At 61.8% G+C, this 27,278-nt stretch overlaps 1 protein-coding gene across 1 annotated transcript in view; it reads right to left on the bottom strand.

Annotated features, from left to right (window-relative positions):
• Positions 1-27,278, bottom strand: part of Ephb2 (EPH receptor B2) — a 148,693-nt gene that overhangs the window by 74,983 nt on the left and 46,432 nt on the right. Inside the window, exons 2-3 of the mRNA XM_046468656.2 lie at positions 21,135-21,199; positions 17,752-18,436 (exon numbers count right to left, since the gene is read on the bottom strand). Of these exons, the coding sequence (XP_046324612.2) occupies positions 17,752-18,436; positions 21,135-21,199 (750 nt within the window). The remainder of the gene's footprint in view (positions 1-17,751; positions 18,437-21,134; positions 21,200-27,278) is intronic.

The raw sequence follows: 27,278 nt of genomic DNA on the forward strand, positions 1-27,278 counted from the left end.
GAAGGAGGCTGGGACATAGTAAATGCTCAGTAAATGAATGGACACACCCATGATGCACTATGTCTGTCAGCATTTCCTCTCCCTTAGGAATGAATGAAGGCTGCAGTTCCCTAAAACCTTGACGTGGGCACCAGCCCTTAGAAAGGCATCTTAGGAGGGTCTCGTTTGATCTCCGACGTCCCTGCATCCCAGCCTGCCTCGCTCTGAGGGAGCCGGGTAAATACCGCAGGCCAACTGGAGCCTGCAACCTGCCAACCGCCGGGGAGCAGCTCGTTAATTTTCCCGTCTCCGCACACAAACCTGCAGCTTCTGCAACTCATCTCGGGAAATTGAGTGGAGCGGGTCAGGCTGGGGCCACGGGTCACGGGAAGTGGGGCTGGGGGGGTGCCAGGGGACTTGAAAGGGCCCCGCAGAGGCACCGCGGGAAGACGTCCAGGCTGGAGGAAACGGCCCAGAGCTGCCGAAAGGCAGACGGATCCCAGGCCTGGCCCAGCCCGCCAGGTCCCAGCGGCTCTGCTCTCCGCCGGAGCAGGAGGAAACCGGGGCCTCATCGCCAGGCCGGACACGCACCGTCCCTTGGAGAGGCCGGCTCTGGGGGCCACGAGGCCCACGCCAGGAGAGGCAGCTGACACGAGGCACGGAATGGACACAGGCCTCGGCCACGGGGCTCCTGGGGTCGATCCTGGCCTGCGGCTTGGTGCGGCCAGTTCCCGGGGAGTCACCCCCCACGTGTGCGCCTCAGCTTCCCCTCTGAGAACCAAGGTGACGGCACCCTCGGGCAGGGACGCTGGGGAAATTTAGTGTGCATTAAGAGCTTAGGACCTGCCTGGTGTGCAGAAGCCACCCATCATTACCGTCCCCTGTGGACAGTTTCCTCTGCAGAATGCGACCTGCCCCAGGGGGCGCGGGAGCCGCAGCTCCGGGAGTCGGAGCTCCGGGAGTCGGCCTGCAGCTCTCTGGACGGAGTGGAAGGATGCTGGGATCGACTGGTGATGTCTGCACCGGCCTCAGGAATGGACAGAGGTGGCCCGTGAGTGGGCCTCACGCCTGCCATCACAGGGACAGTCCATCAGCTCAGCAGGCCTTATGGAGCCCCTGCTCCGTCCAGGCCTGGGTGACGTCTGTGATGTTCCCAATGGGGCCGAGACGGGGGTGGGTGGGTACTGCACTCAGGGGGGCCAGGCCCCTGCTGCGTGGCCTCAGCCCACCCAAGCCCCTGTCCCGTGATCCACGATAGGCACAGTGACACGTTTCCTGCCTGTGCTGCTAGCCCCTTGGGGGATCCTGTCATGCCCACACCTCTGGCTGGAAGACTCAGGCCCCCGGAGCTCTCTCTTTTTTAGAACGATTACTCATCCCTCGGGAAGGAGCCCTCCCTCCAGCACCCCGCCCCGCTCTGTGCTTCTGGAGAATTCCGCAGGGCCCCCCACTCCTGCAGGGCACTGCCGCCGTGTCCAGGGCTGTGGTGGCATCTTCCCTTCAGCCAGGAGCTCCCCGAGGGCCTGGCTGGGGCTTCCCCACACCCAGAGGTGGCCTGGCCCGCAGCGGGGCCTGTCCACAGGGCTGCGGCTGGCCGGGAGCTGGACCAGATGGCCTCTGACTTCCAGAGGGTGGACCTCGTGGCTGGGTCCCCCTCTCGCTCAGGCCAGCAGGCGGACCCTAAGGCTGGCTCTGCCACTTCCTGGCCATGCTTGCTATGGTGCCTTCTGAGCCTCTGTCCACAGGATGGGGACACTTGAGAACCACAGTGCGCAGAGTCCAAGTGTTGCCAGGGCCCTAGATACAGCAGGTGCTCAATAAACGCCATTTCTCCCTTTTATTCCAATATCTGTGCCCTGAAGTGCCCGGATGGGACCTCAGGTCCCCAGAGAAACCCAGGGACAGCCCAAGCCCCAGAGAGCAGGGCCCAGAGGAGACAGAGGGGGAGGAAGGGCTGAGGTCCCTCACAGGTGCCCCGGCTGGACTTGGCACCACAGGCTGTTCTTGGGCGAGCAGGATCCCGGGCCACACGGCCGCCCCCCAGGGCCCTGGGCTCCCTGCTGCCCTGGAAGCGTCCCGTCCTCCCTCCGCAGAGGCTCTGCTGCAGCGGGAGCTGGTGATAAAGGCACCTCTGTGTGTCTCTGGGGAAGCGGGCTGGGGGCGGCAGGGGGGCCACAAAGCTCCTGCAGCTGTGTGTTTGCAAACAGGGGCGCCGCGCGGGGCGGAGGGGCTGAAAGCACTAATTGTCTTTAATTAAAGGAGGCTGGAGGCGGCGCGGGCGGCGACAAAAGAGATTTCCAGCCTGTGAGCAGCTTCAGCCTGCGCAGGGCTGGGCTGCCGGGCGCCCTCCGCTTTGTCCCCGTGGGGCCTGGCCCTGTGGCGGGCACAGCCAACACCTGCCTGGTGGGAGGGGGGGCGGGGCAGGGGCCACGCACGCGCGGTAGGACTGTGAGACAGAGATGGGCTCCGGGGACCTGGGGACACCCTGCTCATTCACTTGCTCAGTAAGCATCCGTGAGCCCTTGTGGGGTCAGCCGGTGCCCAGAGCTGGGGCACCGAGATGGGACAGCCCCACGTTTTGAGGACTTTACATGCTAAGAGGCACCCCAAGCATTGACGCTGCTACGTGGAAATCACTCTGTGAAAATGAACCCCGTAGCATCATGCTCCCTTCCTCCCCGATGGAAAGCCGCCTCCTGGGACGTCCTCATCTGCAGAGGGTGAGCTGGCATGGCTCTGAATCCTGGCGCTGTGTGACTGTGAGCCAGTGATCTCACTTCTCTGTGCCTCGGTTTCTCCACCCATAAAAGGCCGTGATAGAGCGGCATGTACGTCTGCAGGTTGCGTGAGGATGACAGGTTATCGTAAAAGGCTCGCACGGGGCCCTTGGCAAACACCCATGGCCATTAGTCATCTCTTCATTTACCCAACTTTGAACTCAGTCAGGGTCCCCAAAGGCACTTGAGGAGGGAAGAGGCTTTATCTGTGAGGCTGGGCTCCTATCCCAGCTCTGCCAGTCACCTGCAGGGCGCGTCCCCAGCCTCGGCTCCCACCTACCCAGGGGGGCTCTGCAGGCGGGGACGCCCCCAGGACTCGGCAAAGGCAGACTCCTCTCAAGAGCCGGCCTCGGGGACTGCTGCTCCCTGATGCACACAAATGGGCCCTGCGTCCCCAGCAGCTGAGGCCCTCTGTCCTCTCGCTGGTCCACCTCCCACGTCTGCGGCCCACGGCAGGCTAGAGAGGCCCCCGCACACGCGCACTCACCTGCCTGACTCTGTCCCACCGACTCCACCACCTACCCCCCAGACACACTTGAAGGCTTGCTGACCCACCCTGGGTCCAAGATGGGCAGGGGACAGTGTCTGATTCCCTCCTGCCCAGCTGGCTGGACCGGGCGTTGTGAAAGGCAGAGGAAGAGGACAGAAGGCAAGAGAGAGGGTCCTGAGGCAGCTCCTCAGGCGGTGGGAGGGGAGGACTCAAGGCAGGCCGGGAGGAGGAGCAGCCCGGCATGTCCCCCTGGGGGAGCGGAGGAAACCGAGGTTCAGAGAGGCTGGGTGTGGCTCCAGGCACCCTGAGAGGGCCAAACCCGAGCACCACTCCGTCCTTCAGAACCAACAAGCCAGGCCTGTGCCCAGCGTGGAGCCCAGGACGGCAGGTGGGGGAGGAGGGGGATCTAGAGACTGGCGGCTCCTCCCACACCTGCGGGACCCGCCCCAGGGGTCGGCAGGACAGGAGCAGGGAGAGCTTGAGACCCCTAGATTGACACCAGACTCCTGCTGGGCCACACCCGGGGCTGGACCCCACCTCTGGGGGCCTGGGGCCAGCACGGCTCAGGACAGAGGTCCTCCAAAGTGACCCTTGGCTCCTCAGTCTGCCCTCACTGACCTCAGGACCAAAGGACTCGATGGTGGCTCTGGTCCGAGGGAGTGGGCTTCCTGCTCCCCTGCCTCCGCCGGGCTCTAGTGTGCTGGGGGGTCCTCTCACCTCCTGGCCACCCGAGCACCGGCGTGTGGCGGGCAGGACACTGGCCTGTGGTAGCGCATCTGCACCAAGCCCTTCCAGGCCCAGCGTCCTGCCTCCATCTTACAGACGAAAGAAAACAAGGCTGAGCCAGGTGCCCCACTCCAGGCTCGGAGGGGACTCGAGCCGAGCCAGACGGGTGTCTGCAGCTGCGGGAAGTGGCCACTAAGGCCATGGATTCCGCAGGTCTGCAGCCGAGGAACCCGAGGTGCTGCCCTGGTGAGGGTGGCCGGCCCCGCCGTGGGGAAGGCTGGGGCTCCTTCCTGACCCTAGCTCGACCCCTGAAGCTTGTCTCCAGCCTCAGCTCACCCAGGTCCCCTGGCCTGTCCAGGCAGGTAAGAGGTCCCCTGAGGGCTGGAGGGAAGGAGATGGGGAAGGCGCTGGAGGGACGAGGGAGGGAGAAGCAGGGGAGGCAAGAGGAGGGCGGGGAGGGCAGGCGCAGGTGGAGCCAGGTTGAGGCACAGACACCAAGGGGGGGGGCAAAGGAGGGGGAGGCAGGTGGGGGGTGTCAGTCAGAGACCTGGGAGCCTGTGTGGCCAGGACAGCTGGCCATGAGGTCCAGGAAGAGCCACCCAGCCCTGCTCGTCTGGTTCCGAGGGTGACATGCGCTCTGAACCAGCCCTGTCCCGGGGACCGTCCTCTTGTCTGTAAAGTGGGGTGGCCACTCCTGCGCTGGGTGGGTCAGGGCAAGTCAGTGTGTGGCAGGCACCAGCTCCACCAGAGATGCCTGCTCCTTTGTCGCACCTGCCTCCTAGCCACTGTCCCACCCCATGGTGACTCTGACAGCAGATCCTGAGCACCCGAGGGCTGCCAACTGCCACAGGTGGCCATGGCTGCTCGCAGTGCTGGCAGCTGTGGCATGAGCCTGGGGAGGGGTGAGCAGGTGTCCGCCCGTCATACCCACCCCTGCCCTACCTCTCAGGCCCGAATGTCAGGGCCCCACAGGCTATTTCCACTGGTCTGCCAGGTCTCGGCTCAGGTGGCCCTTCCTCCAGGAAGCCCTCGGGGACTCCCACCCAGGCTGGTATGATCTTGTCCCCACCTCCCAGTTCCTTCCCTGGTCCTCAGTCCTCAGCCCCCGTCACATACTCCACCATCTGTGCCTCAGGGTCCCTTGTCTCCCCACCCTGCCAGGAGCCCCAAGAGGCGGAGGCCAAGCAGATCTGCCCAGGGCCTGGCACACAGTCAGCCACGTCCAGAGGGGCCGGGGCATTTGCTGGTCCAGTGTCTGACCAGTTCTGTCTGGTACCACTTTCCCCGAAGACCCTGAATCCACGGTCTGGGACACCACATACCCCCCTGGAGGTGGCCTGGGGGACTCTCCTCATCCAGGAGGTCCAGGCAGGTGGGTAAGGTCAGGTGGCAGGAATGGGGTACTTAAGAAATCCCAGCTCTGCCAGGGGCTGTCCTCATGCCCTCCGGGCGGGCCTTTCTCCCTGGGAGGGGCCTCAGTTTCTCCAGCTGTTAAACCAGGAGGGTGACAGTCATGTTGGTGGCCACGGAAGGGCATAACCTGTACCCTGAGGCTGGAGGCTGTGCCAAGGGGTGGCTGGTGGTAGGAGGAGGTTGGGAAGCTCTCTCTGTGGCAGACCCCTCCCCATTTCATTTCTTAGGTCCCCCCCACTCATATAGAAAGTGCTTTGCAGATGAACTTGGAGGCCACCGCTGCCTGCCCTCCATGGAGCCCCCAAGTCCCCTCCTGGGTGGAAAGTCTGGCTCCCCTGCCCTGCCATGAGCAGCCCTGAGCTTGGCTGCCAGCTCTACCCTCCAGACCTTTAATGGGAACCCGAGAACCCGAGGGGCATCACCGTCCCGAGCGCCCCTGCGGGCTGGGGCGGCCCACCCCTCACCAGGCGCGCCTCCCAGTCCCTCCCCTCCCCAGCTGGATCCCGCGCTCCGGCCCCTCCTCCACTCTCCGCAGGGACATGACATTCACCAGCATCGCTCGGTCCCATCTGCAGCGCCCCACCCCCGGCAGCTAATCCCCACAAAGCCCGCGCAGGGCGCAGCATGACAAGCAGCGCTGCGCGGCGGAGCGTGCTCGCCGGGGCCGAGGCGGGATTCGGCGCGGCTGTCACTCTCGCCGTCCGCGCCTCTAATTGGATTCCCAACACGCAGAGGTCAGCAGAAACGCCGGGGAGAGGAGAATCAAAGGGAAGGGGCGTCTGCGAGATAAAGAGAGGCATTCTTCCCGGGCCACAAAGACGGCAGCGCGAGGGGCGGGGGGGACCCCGCAAGGGGCTGCCCATCTGGAGGGGGAAGGGAAGGAGAGGGACGCGGTGGCGGAGGCTGGGGCTCCTCTCCTCTAGGCGGGTGCCACCTATCTCAGCGCCAAGTCTTGGGCCTGGACGCCACCTGCCTGTGGGCCCTGGGCATCCTCAAGGCCTGGCCCCTCACTCCTGCCTGCTCTGGGGTTCTTGGATAAGGCTCAGGGGTCCGTGGAGCTGAGCCCCGACCTCCCTGGAGGCTCAGCAAGTCTTTGCAGTTCTCTGAGTCTCAGTTTGCTCCTCTGTGGAATGGGGACAACACCAACCACCACCTGGGGCGGTGGCCAGCGTGAAATGAAGGGACCCTAGCAGAGAGCTTGGAACAGAGGGTCCCGAGAGCAGGCAGCATGTGTGTGCCCCCTCCCAAAGCTCCTCCTCTGGCCTGTCCAGCAGACACCAGCCTCTGACCTCCGAAGGCAAAAGCACTTCATAAACATCACGGCCAGGACAGAGGGTGGACAAGAGGTAAATGACAGCCCCCAGCCGTGGTGGGGGCTTCACCCCTTTGTGCTCACGTCTCCTGGACACCCTACGTGGCAGATGAGGAAACTGAGATTGGGCCGCGACACCAGAAACTAGCAGAACCTGGACGGGGAGCCTGACCCCTAGTCTGCGCCCCACGGCACCCCTCTGGAGCCCCCTGTTCTCCTGTGCACGATGAGCAGCTTCTGTGTGTAGGTGCCGGCACACAACCAGCGGGGGTCGGTGGGCCAGGGATGGAGCCCGCTGCAAAATAGGCCCTGTTTGCTTTAAGAACATCGGATCCGCTGACTTTGGTTCATGAAAGAGACAAGAAGAGGACCTCAAAGGGAATTTCTAAGAGACAGAAAATCAATGGCCCTGACATCCTGGCCCCCAGAAAGTATCACACACACAGACACACGTGCGCATGCACACACACACACACACACACATATTCACAAATACCCAATTTCAAGTGCACGTGCATCTGGTCTGATACAATACACACAAGAGCACGGAAACACACCCAGCTGGCCCATCTCCTTGAGGGTGCGTGTGCACCTGTGCAGACCCGTACCATGTGGCCCAGAGAGTGTGCTCGCATGGTGGCACAAGGACACAGGTGGGCACCCTCATGTACGGATGGACGCACACATTTGTTTGACGCAGTGCACGCGCTGCTACCCAGGCTGGCTGATTGGCTTGTGCTCCCCCTGCACACGGATGTGTGAAGAAGGCACACAGCAAAGGGTAGTCATGACCGACGGCGGCTTCAGGGTGACCCGCGTGGGCAAGCACGTGTGCAAAGCCCACTCCTGAGAAGGAGGAACATGCTCACTGGCCCAGAGATGTTCCCCTGGGCAGATGCTGGAGTGGTCGGCGTGTGTGAGCACACGCAAGCCCATGGACACACCCCAGCAGCCCTGCACATGCACTTGCTTAAGAGGGACACTGGCGCTGACCCAGCACATGCGGTGCATCCCCCCGGGGTCTCCAGGGAGCTCCCACAGATCGACAGCTCTGACAGCTGGGTATGGGGGAGGGCAGCCAGGGCGGGGGTTGCCAGGGATACAGACGTGGGGCTCCCAAAGCTACACAGTCCGCCCAGGAGCACAGAAAGGCCAGCGACCACTCTGGGGTCTCTACGTGTCGCTAATCAGATGGCGATGGCTGTAGAGAGGGAGGCTGGGAACTCAGTCGGGCTTCCCAGGAGCCAGTGTGACCCTGCCGGGTGCCAGGTGAGTTCTGCAGAGTCCCCAGGAAGAATCTCTTCTTCTAATACTAATGTGAGGCCTTAAGCCCAGAATTTGCTGAGGACACAGGGACAGAAATAGCTCTGTCTGGTGCCCAAGCCTCTGCCCAGGCCAAACCTCCTGTTCCATCCAACATAGTGAGTTCAGCAATAGCCCTTTATTTGCTGTGTGGCCTAGAGCAAGTCACTTGCTCTCTCTGAACCCCAGTATCTTCATATACAAAAGGGGATGGTGACCACTCTGAACATTTTGAGAGCAAGTTCCAGGCTATGGTCAGCAGGGTGCAGTTGGCTGACCATGAGCCTCATGCCGGGTGCTGTGCTAGACACATTCCTGCCATTATTTCCTGAGTCCTCATGCCTTGCCTGTAACAGACATTTGTTTATTATGCCCATTTTATAGATGAGGCGATCAAGGATTTGGGAGGTGGATCGCCAGCCCAGGGCCACCCAGGTGGATCCGATATTTGAACTAAGAGGCTGGTTCTTTGCTAAGCCTTCCTGCCCCCAGGAGCCTGGAGGTGGGGCAGGCAACATGGACCCTTATCCTTAGATGGTCACAGCTGCCCTGGTGGCCTCTTGAGGGGCCACAAGGACCAGGTAGGATGGAATCAGATGGAGCCACTGAGGTCCAGGGGAGGGAGGCCAGGGGGCAACGCTCTGCCAGGCCTCAGGCAAGGTGGGTGGAGAGACCAAATTCGGACCAAGTTACCTGACTCTGTGGGCTGTGCCTGGGCTGCTCCATGTGAGCACCTTGGCCGGCTAAAGCCATGTCATTGCCCAAGCACAAATCAGGCACCTACTGCGTGCCCAGGCTTGCCTGTAACTGAGGGGTCGTCCATCCCCACTTGCCTCCCTCCCTGTGACATGCGCACACGGCCCTGCTGTCTAACAACACTGCCGGGCCTCCCTGGGCTGCCCCGGAGCAGAAACCTGCCCCCACCCTTCTCCTGTCTTCTGAGCTCCCTCCATACCTCAGAGCCTCCCCCAAACCCTGGGAAGCTGGGGCGACTGCCCCCCTTTATCAGCAGGGAAACCGAGGCTCAGGAAAACCTGGCCAGGTAGGTCTCAAGGGTGATCAGGGGGGGAGAAGGAAGCCCCTGTCCCCAGCTCTGTCTGCGCAGCTCCTGATGGGAGAAAGGGACGGATTCTGGTCTCGGGCCACCTGCAGGCCACCGTCAGGCCAGGGGAGGAGGACGGCAAGGGCTGAAACCACATTTACTAATGACAAAGTCCGCACTAAAGACACTTCCTGACGCCTCTGGTCCAAGAGGACCTGAGATCTTAGGGGACCCCTGAGAACGGAGGATAGGGAGCTTCCTCGCAGACCTAGGAACACCGTCCTAGCAGACAGGTGGGCAGTCCATGCCAGGGCCCTCGCTGGCAGGGCCACTCCTCAGGGTTGGCGGTTTCCGTCTGAGGTTTCCTCATCGAGAACCTTCCGTGAGTCAGCAGCTACAGCAGGGACCAGGGAGGCGGCAACGTCGGACCCGTGGAGCCCTGTGCCCGCCGGGGAGACGGGCGGCAGAGGAACGGGCAGCAGACACACCGGCATGTGGGCTGGCGATGGGTGATACAGAGAAACGAGGGACGGACGCCCACCTGCATAAGGTAAGGCGACCACAGGGGAACCTCAGAGACAGAGAGAGAGAGATTCTGGGCAGAAGGGCCAGGGGTCGGTGTGCGGAGAGGGCGGGAGGGGTGGGAGATGGGAGGAGAGAGGCCCCGGGAGGGACCGGCATGGACGGGTGACCTTGGCTTTGGTGGTGTGGGTTGGGGACTCTCTGTTCTGGGGAGCCCTGGGTCTGCGGGGGAAGCCCAGAGGCAGGGGTGGGGTGGGGGCAGGAGAGGGCACCCGGCAACCTGGGGAAGGGGGTCTGCCCTTCAGATTGGCCCAGAGAAGGCCTCGGGGCCTGCGGGACTGATGGGGCCACCCAGGGAGAGGGAGAGGGACGGGGACGTGGTGCAGAGGTGGGAGATGGGCAGGAACAAGCCTTGAGGCCCCCAGAGAGGCGGGAAGGGCCCAGAGTGAGGTCCCAGAGTGTGGCTGCTTTCAGGGACGCGCCCCTGGACTGGCCACGTGGCAGGTCACCGGTGGCATTGACCGAGCCGTTTCGTGGAGTGGGATGAAATGCAGGATGAAGGTGGGTTGGCTCAGGAGAGGCGGGGGGCGGGCTCAGCAGCCAGGGGGCCCCCAGGGCAGAGCCCCCCAGTGGCCTCATCCGGGTCCCAGCTCTGACCCCTCCCAGCCCAGGAGGCCCGGTGCCCAGGGAGGCTCCATGTAGCCTGCTGGCTCCTCCCGGACCCTCTGCTATCAGGATGGAGCCAGAGGAGGGCCCTGGGCTCACTGCCATCGGCTGGGGCCGTCCCTCAGCCCCTTCCTTAGGGGGGCGGTGGGAAGACAGGACAAGGGGTGCAAGTGAGAGGGGGCAGTGGCGTCGCCCTGTTGGCTGGATGGACAGGCATGTGACTGCGGCCAGAAGACAATTCCCTGCGACACCACCTCCCTCGATGGCTCCGTGCAGAGTCCCAGGAAGCCCGAGAGGAGCAAAGGGCCTGTGGCAGCAGCCAGGGCGGGAGTCCCAAGGCCAGGCCACCCCTCAGGGGCCTGTTCACAAGCTGCCCAGCCTGACCGCTGTCCCCCCCCAGGACCTCCTGGGGCCCCAGGGGAGCCGCCAGCCTGACATTTTAGAGACAGCAAGTGGCTCCAGAGAGCCCAGGCCCAGGAGGCTGCAGCACGGGGCTCCGGTCCCAGCTCTGTCCCCTGAATGTTCAGTGACCCCGGAACGTCCTGTCTCTCTGGACTTAGCTTTCCTGTGTCAAAAATGTCCCCTCCCTCTCAGGTGGGTGACATTCAGGTCACTGTATCTCCTGAAGGGAGACCAAGGGCCACATGGGGCGTGAGGAATGAGTGCTGCACATGCGCAGGACGTCACAGTCACCAATGGCACTTCTGCCCCAAGCTGCAGGGGGTGGGGGAAGCGGACCCCTTGGTGTTGGGTGAAGTTCTCCTCAGGACGCCCCAGTTCTCACCCAGCCCCAGCCCACGGGTGAACAACCTGGCGAGGCCCCCTCCCTGCCGCCAAGCCTTGCTGGGGTCGAGTTGGCTTCAGGGGGGGTGTGAGCTCTGCCACCGAGGAATTAGCACTGTACTGTCCCCTCCTTTCCAGGGCAGAGGTCTCCGTGCAAGCCTTCTGCGGGCTGTGTGACCTTGGCCAACTCTCTTTCCCTCTCTGAGCCTTGGTTCCTCCTGGGAGGCCAGAGTTCACACCTGGGGGTGGGACAACCGGCAGGGGCAGCAGGGAGGGGGCTGAAGACAAAGGGCCCGGGGAGGGGGTGCCCCACAGGGTGGGGCAGAGGCCAGAGCAGGCCAGTGGGACCTCGGCCAGCTGCTGCAGCGCCATGAAAATCTCTTAACCACACAGAATTGTTAACGGCTCCCAAATCCTGTTGTACCACAGGCTTAGGAGGCTTAAACTGTTAAATGCATAAACTTCCTCAATAAACCGGCCTCTCCTGCGAGATCCAGAGGCCCAGCCAGATGAAAAGGCAGCGGGGGAGGGAGGGGCGCTTCCCCAGCTGTTTATGGCCCCACGGGCGCGCTCTGCAGGCCGTGTGCATCAAACCTGTCACCCTGGTGTCATCGGGGTCAGGAGAGCCAGTCTGGGGCCAAGAGAGGACGGCACAGGGGCTCCGGGGTCAGGTGGATGGGATGCCGACCTCAGCACATTCTGGCATCGGTCTGCTTGGTTCTTGGTTAGTAAGTCGCCCCAGCCTTGAGTCGGAGAAAGCCAGGTTCAAATCCTGGCTCTGCAACTTAGCGCTGAGTGGCCTTGGGCAACTTGCTGACCCTCTCTGGACTTGAGTCTCATCATACAAGGGAAATAGTAAGATCAATGGCAGGTTCCATAAGACCAGGGCAGCAGGGCACTTAGCGCGGTGCTGGACCCCAGATGGTCCTGTCGTGGGCCTTGCCAGGCCTCTCGGCCCTCGGCCTTTGACAGCAGAGGCCCTGAAGTCCTGGGGGCCCCTTTCTTCTTCTCTTTGCCAAGAGCCCCCTGCTCTGCTCCCCGGGGGGGTGGGGGTGGGCAGCAACCTGTCTGGAGAACAAAAAGAAAAAAGTGGCCATTTCCGATGGCCTTTTGCTGGCCTACTTTCCACCTGTTCTTCTCCTCCCATCCCCCAAATCGCTGGGAAATGGCTCCTCCTCCAGGAAGCCTGCCCAGCTCTCTCCCCTCTCCCTGCTAAGCACGCACCCCAAGGCCGCAGCCATGACGGAGGCCTCTGGGCCTCTGCACCTCCCCCTCCTCACCTGGCCAGCTCCTGGTGCCCCATTAAGGAAGCCTCCCCTGCCTGTCCTGCCCTCCTCAGCCTGACACCTGTCCCTGCACCTTTGCTGTCCACAGGCCACTGTCAACCCTCCAGACTGACTGGATGTCCTCGAGGGCAGGGGCCAGACGGACCTCTCCCAGGACCCCGACGCCTGGCACATTCCTGGCTCACACAAGGCCTCAGCAGGGCCTGGCTTCTGGTTCTCCACGAGGACACCTCTGACCCCTTCAAGGAGCAAAACTCCGGAAGCTGGCATTTGGTGACCATCGGCTAGGTGGACGGACGGACAGATGGACCGGAGGATGGACCGGAGGATGGATGAGGAGGGGAGGGGAGGGTGTGCAACTGTCCCAGGTCTTAAGAGCAGAGATGTGAGCAGCTCGAGGCATTGGCCGGGTCTCCCTCCAACCCTTCCCCAGGGGCTGGCCTGTGTGGTCTCGCCCCTGCCCCTGCCCTGGGGGTCCAGAGGGCTGTCCACCCCGCCCCCTCCTCCAGCTGCTGTCCCCACCCTGCACTCAAGGGAAACAGTAGAACTTTCTGGCGGGGGTTCGGCCTCCCCTCCCACCCGCGTTCCAACCTCACGCCCTTCCCCAGCAGTGGCCCTGCCAGGAGGCCTCCCTCCTCCTCACCCCGCCGCCTGCACCCCACCCCGCGCCCCCCCCCCATACATCTGGGTGCCTGGGCTGGGCTCTGGGGGAAGGGCTGGGCCTGGAAGCAGGGTGGGAGGGAGGCCACCCTCGGGTGGCCCAGGATCCCACTCCAGGGCCCAGAGAGGAGCCGGGCCCTCCCCCCCAGGATCCTGGGAGTGAAACAGAAGACAAGGCGGGGGCCTAAGAGGCGGCGCTGGGGGGCCCGCGGGACGGCTGTCGGGGTGGCCACCGCGGGATGGCCCGCCTGCCTGTGGGTAACTTGGCAGTGGGTGTCCAGAGCACTCCAGCAAGTCTGTGCCGCTGACCTCGCGATCCCACGCCTGGAAACGTATCCTGAGCGACTGGGCCAGGAGCCGGAGCCGACGGTGGACTGGCCATCCCTGGGCCAGCCGCGGGGCGGACGGCCCACGCCAGGCTTCACTCCACTGTGCAATTCTGGGAGCCAGCAAGGCCCTGCTGCGGCCCTGAGGAGGCCCGACAGACACCCGCAGGGCGTGAGGTGAAGGGCGCTTGGGGCATGGGCACGGCCCAGGGCCTCCCTCCGAGCACCCGCTCCCCCTGACTTGCAGCAGGAGCGCATTGTTTTTCTTTAAAAGAAAAAATCCGTACGTGTGACTCCTGTCACCTGGGGCGGGCTCCAAGCCGCTCGTGACCATGGTCCTCCCTGGGTGACGCGATGTGGGAAGTTTGGATTCTCTTTTTTTTTTTTTTTTGCTTATCAGCAATTTCTGAAGTTTCTACAAATAGCTCCCATGGCTTTCACAACAAAGAAAAGTTATTTTTTCCTCAAAATAAAAAGCTCATCAGGGAAAAAAAATAAAAAGAACAACACACAGGAGCCGCCCGGGCGCTGGGCCTCCTCTGGCTCCCCCCAATGTCCCAGTCCGGCCCCTGCTCCCAGGCCCTCCCCAGTCCCGCCCCGAAGAGGGGAAGCCGAGGTCGGAGGAGGTCGGCTGTGTCCGAGGTCACTGGGCCAGCGAGAGGCGGGGCTGGGGTTTGAAACCAGGTCTCTAGAGCCAAGGTCAGGCTGGGCTGGGCTGGGAGCAGGGCCAGCAGCGGCAGGGCTGGGGGGGCTGCTGGCCGCCTGCAGCTGCGGCCTGGGAAGTCCTGGCCGCAGCCTCGAGCAGCAGTGCCCCCGCCCTGGCCCAGGCCCCCCCCAGCTAAATGTCAAACCCCACTGAGCCTGAGCCCGTCTGCCAGGGGTGCCGCAGCCCCTGTGCTCACCTGGGCCTGTCCCCAGAGCCACTGCAGTCGTGGCGGGGGCACGGGGGTGAAGGAGGGCAGGGCCCCCAGAGGTGGCTGGGGGGGCTCCCGCTGGGCAGGGGAAGCAGGGCTGCCAGGAAACAGGGACGGAGCGACAGACAGCCTGGGGACAGGCAGCGGCCCTTCCTGATCCAGCCAGTAGTGACCCGAGAAAGTCAGGAACAGGCGGTGGGTGGGGGCTGCAGGGGGGGAACTCCAGGGACCCCCCCCAAACACCTGCTGGCAGGAGGCCCCGGGGTGTGATCCCAAGGAGGCTGGGGACTGTCACAGGGGAAGCGGAGGGGACTGAGGTCTTTCGAAGGGAGTCCTGGTGTCCTCACCTGGCAGGTGTAACGGCCAGCGCAGGCCTAGATGCCCCGGTCGATACAATGGGACCAGACGCACAAAGAGGGGACAGTCATACAGGGAAGGGACAAAGCACGGGCCTCCGTCAGAGTGCCCGGCACCGTCACAGGGCAGGGCCTCATTCCCCAACAACCTGCCCCTCCGCCCCCCAACTCCACTCAGTGTTCCCAGCTTTCGTGCCAGCCCCCCACCCCCACGCCTGAGACCCCCAGGCAAGGACACCTTCTTCCTCATCCTCTCAAAGTGCTCTGGCGGGACCATGCCCAGCCCTGTCCCCCATGTCTGAGTGCCCAGCTCACCCAGGAGCCACTGACCCTGAGTCTCGGGTTTCTCAGGGACCCTCTGCTGGGGACGGTCCTCCTGGGTTCCACAGAGCAGCCCCACCAGCTCGAAGCCCACCTTTCTTTCCTACAGCAGGTCCTCCTGTCACACAGGGTCTCCAGGCACTCAGGACCGGCTGGGACTGGTTTATTGATTGTTCATTAACATTTCCCCTTGGAGTCCCCCATCCAGACTAAGAACTCCAGGGGGCAGCGAGCGTGTCTATTTTGGTCATTTCTGTTGTCCCAGCATGTGTCTGCTACACAGTAGGTCCTCAACACACATTGGTCAGAGGGCTAAATGGCAAACAGTAGGTACTTAATACATGCTTGTTGAATGGCTGGCTTCTCTCACTGTGCTCTGCACACAGTGGGCACCACAGACAGTGGGTGGGAGTGAACCAGCTTAGCTTTGTAAACTCACTGTGCTGGGAAGTAGGACCCTTTGTTAGCCACTGCTGCCTGCCCCCGGGGTGGTGGCCACTTGCTATGGGGCCTCCCCGACTCATCTCCCCAGGACTCCGTCCAGTCTTATGTTCTGTACTAATAAATGAGCAAAGCAATGGAACTTTTCTGATCAGATGATGTCGGGATATTAAATGGATCTTTCTGGAGTACACCCTCCAGATTCTGACCCCCTACCCTCAGGGTGGATGCTCCCTGGGGCGGGGTGGGGCTGGGCTTGGGGTCGTCCCCTGGGCCTTGAGCCCCAGCTTGGTCTGGCCAAGATCTGTCATCTCCGAGCCCATCTGAGCTCAAGGTCCTGGTTCAGAATCATGGGGGCTGCTCGGTTGCAAAAGCCCAAGCCCGGGTGCCTGGGAGCCCTGTGACCAGTCCTGGGGAAGAGGTCCGAGCCAGACCCGGGAACCCGCGATTCTGCCAACTTTCCAAATGATGCCAGTCCACAGTAAGAGCAGAGGATCCAGGAGCAGGGGCGTGAGAATGTACGGGGCGGCCCTCCGACGAGGGCTGTTGCTGCCCCTCCTCCCGATCCTGACCGCCAGGCCAGCGTCTGCGGATGTGGGCTGGAGCAGCCCTACATCTGGGTGGCTGCCCACAGGCCACATCAGCAGCTGGATCACACCCTGACTGGCCCCCACGCATGCCCAGCAGCTGGGCCTTAGGTGAGCTGGTGAGTCCAGGGGAATAAGGAGCAGAAGGGAGCCAGGGCTGGGCCCAGCCTGCCCGGCATCCTCCAGAACCCTCCCCACTGGCCAGGAGGGCACCTCTAAGGTGGCCCTGTGATCGACCTTTGGGAGCAGGGGAGCAGACCCTTCCCATGAAGCCTGCAAATGACACCACAGTCCCCAGTCAACAGAGAGGTACAGTCCAAGCCCCCCCTGGATGGCTGATCCGGGAAACGGTGAGACGGATGCTGGGTTGGTTTGCTCAGCCGAGTCCTGGGGTGATTACCTCAGCAGCAGTCGAGGACGCGCCCGCCGCCCCATCTGAGCCTCGCTCCGGACGCAGCTCTTTCTATATCTCCAGCTTTTGGCTCTGGCTGTACCCAAGCAGGCCCCCTCTCGGGCCAAGCTGCTTCACATCGGAAGACGCATTCATGCCGCTCCGCCTTCCAGAAGTCCTGGGCCACCTACCAACAGAGCTCCCCCCGAGACGGCGCCAATGGCACCTCCGCTGTGCAGCCTTCTGTCACTTTCTGTGCCCATTGCAGCCTAAACGGTTCCTATTAAAACAAGTCTAATGCCTCAAACCGTGTCCATTTACAGGTCCGTGTCCCCCGGGGACTGAGCGCTCCAGGGGACGGCCACAGTTGGGTTCTTCTCTGCATTACCTGATGCTCAGGACAAGGTCCAACACAGAGCAGGCCTGTGAAGGTTTCATGACTGAATAAACCAACACTGACTGGTTTCTGGTGTGCACCTCCCACCCTGTTATCTCCCAAGGTTTGTTCTTTCCAAGGATATAAAGCCAAATCCATGGATCTGCTCAGTGGAAAAGCGTGGCCTAGCCCACCAACGGGAGGCCTTTACCAACCCTTGGCACCAACTGATCACCACCTGTGCTGCTGTTACTCACCGTGTTTCCTTAACTAGGAGCCTGGTTAAAAGGGCTGGCTTTGGAGCACTCCCTGGTGAGAATCCCAGATCCCCCACTGACCCTCTGCATGACCCCTCTGAGGTTTCTTCAGAGAACAGAGAACCTTCCAGCGCGTCATACAAAGTGGTCACAAGGCCCAGTTCACAGTGAGAGTGGAAATTGGGAGTGATCACAGGGCCCGCTTTGGCCACTGGGATGAGCAGAGAAGTGAGGCTCGGCCACTCCAGGTGGCAGCCTCCGAGTCGGATGTAATGTGTTACACGGGCCCTCCTTTGGTACTAATGATGGTGACATTCCTCACAGTGGCTCCTCCACCCACTTGGCTCCAGAGGGAGGAGTCTCAAGCTGACCCATGATGCATGTGCAGCACTGAGTGAGAAACACACTTTCTGTTTTGTCACGTCACCTTCGCCCGGCCTATACTGACTGATAGAGCAAAAGCTCAATAGCCGACCCCTCCTTAACCTCTAGATGGCATCTAGCATGACATTCATTTTCTTAAACGAGAAACTGTGTCACTTTTGCAGTGAAGAAAAAGAAACACCATTGACCACCATAAATCATCACATAGTAATTAAAACGAAAGGCCCCCATCTTCCCACCAGCCCACGTCGCAGGGCATCCTCCTGTGATCTGCGCCTGGACCGTGGTTCTGGAAGTGCTGTCTGGGCAAAGCCGGGGGTTTGGAAACCCACCATAGAGAGCCCGAGGCTCAGCTCCAGGCCTTTGCCCTGGCCAGCCTGGGCCCCGACTGCCCAGCTCCAACTCCCTGCCTCGCAGGGCCCCCCTGCCGCGGCTCTTACCTCGGCAGACGGTGCCGTTCTCCACGGCCTCGAAGCCCGCTTTGCACATGCAGCGGCCGATGGGCACCAGCCACTCGCCGTCCCCGTTGCAGTAGAGCTTGATGGGCACGTCCACCTCCTCCGCGTTGGCAATGCAGCTGCCCCGGGCAGCCACCAGCGACGTGCTCTCGGCCCCTGACAGGGTCTCCTGGAAGATGGCGCCGTTCTGGATGACGCGGGGGCACTTGCGGTAGAAGACGCGCACAGCAATGAGGGACATGCAGCCGCCGTAGTCCTGGAAGGCCAGGTAGAAGCCATTGCGGGACACGGGCCCGAAGCTGCGCACCTCGGTGTTGATCTTCATGACCCGGCCACCCAGGTCCACCTGGGAGAAGCTCTCATCGGCGGCAATGGTATCCACCTTCACCCAGGGATTCTCCATCCAGTTGGGGAAGGTCTTGGTGGCTGAGTCAAAGTCAGCCTCGTAGTAGTAGAGGTTGAAGGTCTCCTTGCAGGAGCCGGGCACGCTGGGGATGCTGCTGCAGTCGCGCACGGAGAACTTCATCTCCACGTGGATGCGGTGGGCGCCGCGGCGCCGGATGAACTTGGTCCGCAGCCAGTTGTTCTGGCTCGACTCAAAGACGTTGCACACCTGGTACGTCCGGATGGTGTTCATGTTCTCGTCGTAGCCGCTCACCTCTTCCCACTGCCGGGGAGATGCCAGTCAGGAGGGGGAAGGAGGGCTCAGCCCCTGCGAACACCCATGTGGGGACCCAGACTCTGCCTTTGGGCTCCTCCAGTCTGAGATGGAGGAAATTCCCAATTGGAGGGGAGCAACAGAGCCCGGACTCTAAGGAACCCCCGGCTGGTCAGAGCCACACACAATTCAGTGGGAAGGGCGTGCGGCGTGGCACTCCCCCAGGTGACATGGGTGGTGTGGCTCACTATCTGATAAAGAAGACCTGAACCCTGATCTCAGGAAGTGGCCACTTGGAAGGGAAAATTGGGAGGTCCCTGTCCTTCGGGGTCCCTGCGAGAGCAAGCTTCCTGATGGGAGCTTCCAGTGTGATGGGGAGGCGGACCTTCTGCCCTCTGGGAGCTCCCTGCCTGACCAGGGAGATAAGTCCTTGCCTCTGGGGACTCCTAGTCTGATGGGAAAGACGGCCCCCCTGGCTGCCTCGGGGACCCGGAAGTCAGAGTCCTTCCTAGGAGAGCAGCTCCCCTCTGGGCTCTCGGCTGCTAGGTCTCCTGGGAGCTCAGGCTGCTGTCAGGTGCCTTTCGGGGCTCTCCTGCCCTCCCTGCCTGGGACCCCGCCTGAGCGACACAGGGCTGGCCTCTGTGACCCAGGGTGGGTCATCTCCATGCACTCTCAGGCTGAGCTGGACCGCGGCTGAGCCTCCTTGGTTTTGTTTGGACTTGGGTACTGGGAGACAGTCGGCCCAGGGCCTCAGGCTTAGCTGTCACTGGGCCACACCCCGGCCTGAGCACCTTTCCTTGACCTCTCTGCCGCAGACTGTCCCCTGGTGCCTGGGCTTGAGTTCATCTACTCTCCCTTGGGCTTTTGGGGACATGGGGGCAGGGCCTCTGCAGCGGGTGGGAGCTTACTAGGGGCAGCCGCCTCTGCTCTCTTCTCCTGTGCCCTTGGCTTCACCTGGGACCCTACGGCAGAGTCCTCCTGGCTTCCTGGCCAGGCCCAGCACCTGTGTCCTCACGGTCTTATTTCTTGGCCATGATTTGCACATGTACGGGGCCAGCAACCTCACTTGACCCAGGTCACATAGACCAGATATGCTAGCTTAGGCTGCCCGGGACACAGCCTGCTGGCCTGATGCAGGCCCTGGGCAATCCCTTCCTCTCCCTGGGCCTCGATTTCCCCAACTGCCAAATGTGACTGTGGGAATGGTAGGTGACAGGGACGTCACCCTCCAGTGGGTATTCTTTGTCTTTTTGCTGCACAGATTCTCTGGCCAAGTCCTTGCAGGGCAGAGTGAAGGCTGTGGCCTGGGGAGAGCAAGACATGCGGGCCTAGGGAGGCTTGCTGGCCTGGCCTCTACTCCAATGGCGACCCTGACGCTCCCTACATTGCATTTAATTTTTTTTTTGGTGGCACCATGTGACAAAGTCAGCCCCTTGTTACAACTGCTGCTCTTCTTCAGAACTTAATTAGAGCACTTAATTAGAGCACTCTGCCTTTCTCCCCTCTCTCTAATTAACATGCGGAGGCCCTGCAGCCCAAACACCCCAAATAATTGCGTCCGGGGGCCCTGCAGCCCAGCCTGGCCTCATTACTGGCAGGGTGGGGCCGCTGGGCCCAGCGGCCTTCGCAGATGGAAAATTGGTGACAAGAAAGAGCCACAGAAAGAGGCCTGACCCTGGGGCCCTGCCTATTGAGAGCGCAGGCCTGGGGGTAGAGGGGGGACAGTTCCCTGGGGCAGCAGCTGAGTCCCTGGAGGGTGGGGGGAGGGCAGGGCTGGGCTGTGGCGTCCAGGGTCCTCCCCCAGAAACCAGGGGAGGGGAAATGAATATTAAAATGGATGAGATGACAATGACGACAGTGATAATTAGTACAGCCACTCTCTCTCTTGGGGACCAACCTAGGCCAAGCTCTGTGTTAGACACTTTGCAGGAAAATCTCACAACAGCATCATTAGGACCACTTCATAGATGAGGAAACCAAAGCTCAGACCTGGCAGGTGGCATTGGGACAGCGTCTTGGGAGTGTCTGACCCCATAGCTTCTCCCTCTGCGCAGGTGCTGGGGAGAAAGAACTGGAGATCTTGCCCTCGGGAACCTCACGGCATAGGCACAGTCTCCACCCAAGGAAATACGATGCCCAGACCCAGAGAGTCCTGGTGTGATGGGGACCCAGGAAGGGGCCAGAGAGAGACAGGTCACAGCCCTGGATACAAACCTGAGCCCTGGGGTGCAGCTCAGCATGGAGTGTGTGCCCAGCAAGCACAGGCCCTGGGTTCCATCCCCAGCACCAAAGAAAACAAACCTGAGCCCCTGCACTTGTTAGCCGCAGGGTCCTGGGCAGGTGGCTCTGAGCTCAGCTAAAAGGGACTGGAGGTGACGTGTGCACAGGTGCCCCACACCTCGCGACACAGAGCGTCCTTGGGCAGTGAGAGCTCACTTTTCTCATCTGAAATGGGGGTTGTGTGAGTATCTACTTCTCAGCCTCGCCTGGAGGATTCCCTGGGATAAAGGCTGAACGCATCCAGCCGGTTGTCATGGTAACGGGCGCTCCATCAATGGTAGGGGATTGGGAGGGTGGGACATGAGCAGCCTGGCTCTGGGCCCTGAAGAGGGGAGAGGGGCTGGAATGTGAAGGGGCACTCAGGTCCTGCAACCGAGCCCGAGACAGCATGGGGGAACCCAGTAGGGTTGGGGGACCACGGACTCACCCCTGATGGGGGATGCACCATCCAGCCCAGCTCTGCCGTCGCCGTAGTGGAGTCCATCAGCGTTTCTGTGGGGAGAGCAAGGAGTCATGGCCCCGCCCCGCCCACCAGCAAAGTCACTCACTCTATGGGGGGGTCTAAGACTCCTCCCCTCGAGGTCCTTCCTACAGAGCCCCGCCCACTTCCACTGCCCCAGTCAGCGGACAGCCCTCCCTTGGGACCCACCTCCTCCCACACCTGGCCAATCATCCCCTCTAGGGTTCCGCGCCTCTAGGCGCAACTTAATGGTCAGCCTCCTCCCCATCCCCGCGGCCCATCTCCTCTAACGAGTCTGTCCTTCCCTCATTTCGGTTGACCCGGGCAGGCAAGAGCCGGGACGGGGTCTCCTGGATGGGTTCCAGGGAATCCATCACCGAAGCCTTTCACTTTGACGCCAGATTTGGGTATCTGTGCACTTTTTGGCTTGCATCTTCAAATTCTCAAAAATGCACTGGCCCCTCCTGCTGCCCCTCCTCACTCTCTGGCCCACACACCCTCACAGGGACGCCCGCTGCTGCTCCAGGACCTGGATGCTACCTCCTCAGGCCTCGGGAACCCAGGGCCTCGTGTGCTAGGCAGCGCTCTGCCCCTGAGCTCACCCGCAGCCCTCAGAACACTTTGTGAATTGAATCGAACGGATTTAAATCGACCCGTTTCAAGCATTGACTCAACAATTAGATCCCAAAAGCCCTTGTGCCAGGCACCATGCGGGGCACCCCCCAGAGGGAAACCAGCTAAAGGCCAACCCTACGAAGGAGGGGTTCACAGCCTGGTGGTGGCGATGAGGCCTGAATGAAAAGGCTCCCAGACAGTAAGCAGAGAGACTGAGAAGGTCACAGTGGGACCTTCCATGTCACCCAGCTCACTGACCATAGCTAGGAGGCACACGCTCTGCCGCGCTCCAGTGCCAGGCACGATCCTGCCCTCTGCGGCCACACAGTGCTGCTCACCGCGGTGCCCCAGGAGACGAACCCCGACCATCTGAGAGGCTAGCCCTGTCCAGCCCTGGGCAGCTGAGGCACAGGGTGGGAGGGACTTCCCAAAGATCACATAGGAGTTGGTGGCAGGGTGGGAAGTGATGTCCTGCCTGCACCCTGTACATTTCTAGGCACCTAAGACAATGAGTCTGATGGTCTGGAGGCACTGGGGCCTGGAGTTTCGGGCACGGTGTCCAGGTTCAGGTCACTGAGAAGGTCTCAGTGGGAGGTCGCGAGGGTGTGAACTTTGTCACCGATGGGAACCGAGGATGGGGAGGGAGGAGGCATCAGGCTAGAGGTGACCCCAGTCAGACCCCTAAGCTGACAAGACAGGATGCAGAGGCGTCCCCAGGACCACCTGTGGTTCTGTTTGTGGCCACTGTGTCCCTTTGCACGGGGGCCACCGTGGGGAGGGGTTGGCGGGGCGGGAGGTGCCAAGGGCATCTTTTTGATGGCAAATTGGAGGGAAGTTCTATTATGCAGCTTTGGAGCCGAAAAAAAGGGTTTCTTTTCACACTCCAAATGCTACAGATTTTTCTTCCTGGAGAGAACAAGGGCTGAACTTTTAACCTGTTTTCTCTCATCGGCCTCAGCCAGAGCCTCAGCCAGAGACGCGCCAAGCCGGGCTCTTGGCCTGGGCCCGAGGAACAGCTGCTGGGAGCCGCGCGGAGCAGGGAGAGGAGACTCCGCCTGGGACAGAAAGGGGCCGTGGCGGGGAGGAGGCGAGCCCCCGAGCAGGTGGCCCACACCCCTTGGCGGGATTCCTGGGCTGACCCAGAGCAGGAGCGCTGGAAGTTTCCGTGGCCCAGAGAAGGAGGGCTGGGAACTGACGGCCTCATTCTGAGGGTGGAAACTCAGGCCCAGGGGGAGCAAATGACCGGCCAGAGACACCCACTAAAAGTCACGCCCAAACCTGGGCTCCCCAGAATCCCTGGGGAGGGACACGGGAGACGCTCAGAGGGACAGACCCCTGGGTCACCAGCAGGAAGGGCCTGGGAGGGCCTGTGAAGTTTGTGGAACTAGAACCTGGCTCTGTGTCACCACCACTGGGCTGGGGCAGTGTCCCCTTGGCCCCGCACACTTCAGTCTTGATGGCTCCCTCTGTCTGCGCCAAAGGCAGGGAGGCCGGGCTCATGGACCGGGCCTGGAGGTCAGGGGGAGCTGACGTCTGCGCCGTCTCCCGCTTCCTTGCCTTGGCACCTTGGGGCCTCCTCAGCCTCAGCGTCCCTGCCTGCAAAATGGCGGACACGCGTGCCCAGCGCGGGTGTGCAGGCTGATCACAGGCAGAGAGCGGCGGCTCGGAGCCCGCACAGCTCCGTCCTCACTCGGTGGGTTGTTATTTTTAGGTGGGGCGCAGTGCTTTCTGGTCCACCCAGTGTCTGCCCACACGCCACTTCCTTTGGGCTCATTAAGTGGGCCCTGAAAGCGAAGGCAGGTCCCAGAGCCCCTGGCTCAGCCTGCCTGGCCTCCCGTCCCCAGGCCATGGCCAACATCTGACAAACATCAGCCTCCGCACGGCGGCCACAGGCTGTGAGGAGGGGCCGTCCCGGCCTCTGAGCTGCTCGCCGGAGACGCCCCAAGTTTCTTCTTTGTTCTCCTCAAACCAGGCTCAAGCCAAACTCCATCCCGTGGGGAATCTGGAGTTGATCTCGCCCAGGAACCTAGGTGGGTTCAGGAAGCCGAGCCGCCCCGGTCCCCAGCATTTCCTCCTCCCATAACACCCAGACATCTCCCTCCAGTTCCAAAAATCTGCAGAGGGAGGGACCTCACAGCCACTGACACCCCATTAAGAGCCAGAAACTCGCCAACATCTGCACAGCAAAGCTGAGAGCTGCTTGCTACGGTCCCATTTCACAGATGGACAAACAGTCCTGCCAAAGCTGAGGAACTGCCCAAGGGCACCACCCATTCCGTCTGCAAGCCGCCCTCCAGGTGCATGCGCTGTGTGGGGCCTCTGGCCCCAACCCCGCGGGTGCTGTTCCTCTGACCCCCTCCCCTCCACGCCTTCTTTGCCTGCCCTGACGCTCCTCATCTGTGAAGTGCCAACTCAGGTCACTTCCACCTGGAAGTCCTCTGGGATCCACCCCAGCCCAAAGCCCTGCAGCCACTGGTGCTTCAGGGGGTCCTCAAAACTGCAGGTGTCCTGGGTGGCAACTGTCCACAGCTACTATTCTCTTCCAATGGTGTCTGTGACCCTGAAGGGCAGGTGCTGGGGTCCCCAAGCAGCTCAGGGCTTGGCACATAGTAGGTCCCTGCTCCTATCCATGGGGCTTGGACTCCCAGCCTCTAGCCTCCCGTGGACGACAGGACCAGGGCCCTCTCACCTACATCCTGGACCATGGTCCACTTACTATTTTTCTTCCAATTATTTTTTCCTCTTTCTTTTTAAGTACATTTTAAAAAGGAAAAAAGTAATCGTCCATGGTAAATGGAAAGCCAGTGTCACTAGCCAAAGAAAGAAGGGAAGTAAAACCAGGACTGTTACAACGAAACTCGCCCAGAGACGACACGGCATCTCCTCGCGGCCCGGGCTCGGGGTGGCCGGGTTCATCGAGCTGCCTCTGAAGTGGTGGAGATGTCCCCATCCCCATCCCCACGGTGACAGTGACAATCCCTCATGCAGGGAAGCCACTGTTAACTGTACTCAGATAAATAATCACCCCTCGGACGTGACAAAGACCACCGTGGGGACGCGCAGGGTGTACTTGGGGTTGTGGAAACCGAGCAGAGGGAAGGAGGAGCGGCCGGGGCGCGGAGGGCTTTCTGGAGGAGGGGACGCCCCTGGCTCCTCCCTGCCGGCCACTAGCCCTAACCCGGCCCACCCTGCCAGCAGCTCTTTCCCTTGCCCCTGCGCCCGCCCCCCCGCCAGTCCTACTGACATCCAGCTCCCAGGTCCTAGCTGCTGTAAGTCCCTCTTACGAACACCACCCAATGCCCAGCAGGGGACGGTGAGGCACCCAGACGTCAGCATCCGGCAGAAGCCGGGCCGGGCCTCCGTTCCTCAGGGAGAACCCAGGCTGTGGGCCACGCGCACGGTCTTGGCCCTGGCCCCGCTGTGCGGCACCCCCTCTCCTTCCTGGAGACCGCACAGAAGAAAGTAATCAGGAGGCCCTGACTGCCCGGCTGGGGAGGCCCCGGCCCTCCGGCTACGTGTGAATGAGCAGTGTGCATTTCAGAAATATTTGAGCTAAAAGGGGAGACACACTGAAGTCGTTAGCGCTAGGCCGACGAGGTGGCTGCGTGGGGGCCCCCTGCTCTCCGTCTGGGGCAGATGGCTGCCCCTGGCTCCTTAGCCTGCCCCAGTCGGCTCTGTCTGACGCCCTCTCGAGCCATCATGCGCCAGGGCCACAGACACTATTTGTCTGGGCTAATAAATATGTGATCGTGGGGAGGGGGTGAGAAGGGGACTTTCACGAGGCACCTAGGTGTGGCAAGCCTTGGCCACGACACTCTCAATGCTACTCCGGGCCCAGGTGAGCCTGCGGTCTGTGCTGTTAAGAACCCCATTTTACAGATGAGGAAACTGAGGTCAGAGAGTGAAGGCGACCCTCACAAGGGCACAGGGCAGAGCCAGGCGGTGAACCTCCCTCTGCCTCCTCCCACCTGAGTTAGTTTTTAGTCGCTGCAGCCATGGACTGAAACATAGACCAGACAAAACCAGGACGTGGGGCCTCTGGGTGCATGTGTGTTCTCTCCTCCGGGAGGCTGTGAGGGCGGGAGGTCCCGGGCAGACAGCCTGGGCCCTGTCCCTGGCTCTGGCACTTTCTGGTGGGTAAGCAAGCCTGTGTCATCTGCTAAACGGGTCCTTGTGAGAACTAAGTGACATCCTGTGGGTGAGCACTGCAGACCTGCTGTCTCCGGGGCCTCATTCTGGGTGACGTTGTGCTGCCTGCTCACCACCGTGTCGTCATCCCTGGGCCTGGCGCACAGTAGGCGCCTCGGCCCTGCACATGGAGCTGGGTGATGTTCCCAAGGCCCGCGTCTGGTCATATCGCCACTGAGCCTAACACCCAAGTCTGCAGGACAGAGTCCTGGCTCCCAGTGTCCAAGGCCCCTGCCAACTGGACCAGCACTAACCTCCTGGCTCCTCTCTTCCACGCCCCGAGGGTCCAGCCATCCTGATTTGCCTTCTGCTTGCAGAAGGCACTGTACTTCCTGAGCCTTAGGGACGTGACACTTCCAGAATGTTCTCCCTGGAATGCGCGGCCCTTCCTGCTTCTCTTCCAAAATGGAGCTCAGAGCCTCCTCCCTTCTCCCTGGTGGCTGTCCTTGACTTCTCCCCATCTGGCAAAGTCACGGTCATCCAGTGGACACCTACTCCACCCAGGGTGCGCCAGGCACAAGATGCAGACGGATACCAGGGTCCCTGCCTCCAGGAGCTCCCAGACAGTGCCCGGCGCATGAACTCAAGACAGGGAGAGGGGGCAAGATGGCTGGTCCAGGTGGGGTGCCAGGGCACAGAGCTCTGACCAGGGAAGTCGGAGAGGCATCTCAGAGAGGGGAAGGGCAGGCCACACAGAGGGCACCACAGGGTCAAAGGCATAGGGGGGAGGGCACCTGGGTCACAGCAAAACCAATGACCAGCCCTCAGTGGGGGGCTCTGGGCAAAGTGTCCCAGGCTGTGGGACCAAAGCCCTTGGTGGGAAGCTGTGGTGGCCCAGGATCAGCAAGAACGTGGACAGCCTCAAACATGGGGCTGAGGGGCTGGCATCTTGCTCGATAGGCAGTGGGGAGCTATGGAGGATTCCAGGGGAGGGTAGTGACATGGTGTGTCCTAAGAACCTTTGAGACACAGAGAAAATGACATTCAAGGTGGGGGCCAGCTGGGGCAGGAGGGTTGGACACTGAAAATACATGGACACTCGGCAGCTCACTCAGGGGTCTTTTCCTGCAGACAGGACAGCAGCCCACGACCCAGATAGCAAACAGCCAGGCATGTGGCCCAAGTGGCAGAGGCTGTGCAGGGCCTGCTGGGGAGGCCTGCCCTGTCTGGGCTGGGGCTGAGCTGCCTGGAACCCAGGCCTGGCGGTCAGATGCCAGCCACAGCCTGGAGCCTAACCCAGACTCTCTGCGACGGGCCCAGAGCATGATTTTCATGGTCCAAATCAGAAATTCCAAGAAAAGGCAACAG

This window comes from Marmota monax, unplaced genomic scaffold, assembly GCF_021218885.2.
Source record: "Marmota monax isolate L192 unplaced genomic scaffold, Marmota_monax_Labrador192_F-V1.1 WCK01_AAM20220418_F8-fsc00008, whole genome shotgun sequence".
Taxonomy (NCBI): domain Eukaryota; kingdom Metazoa; phylum Chordata; class Mammalia; order Rodentia; family Sciuridae; genus Marmota; species Marmota monax.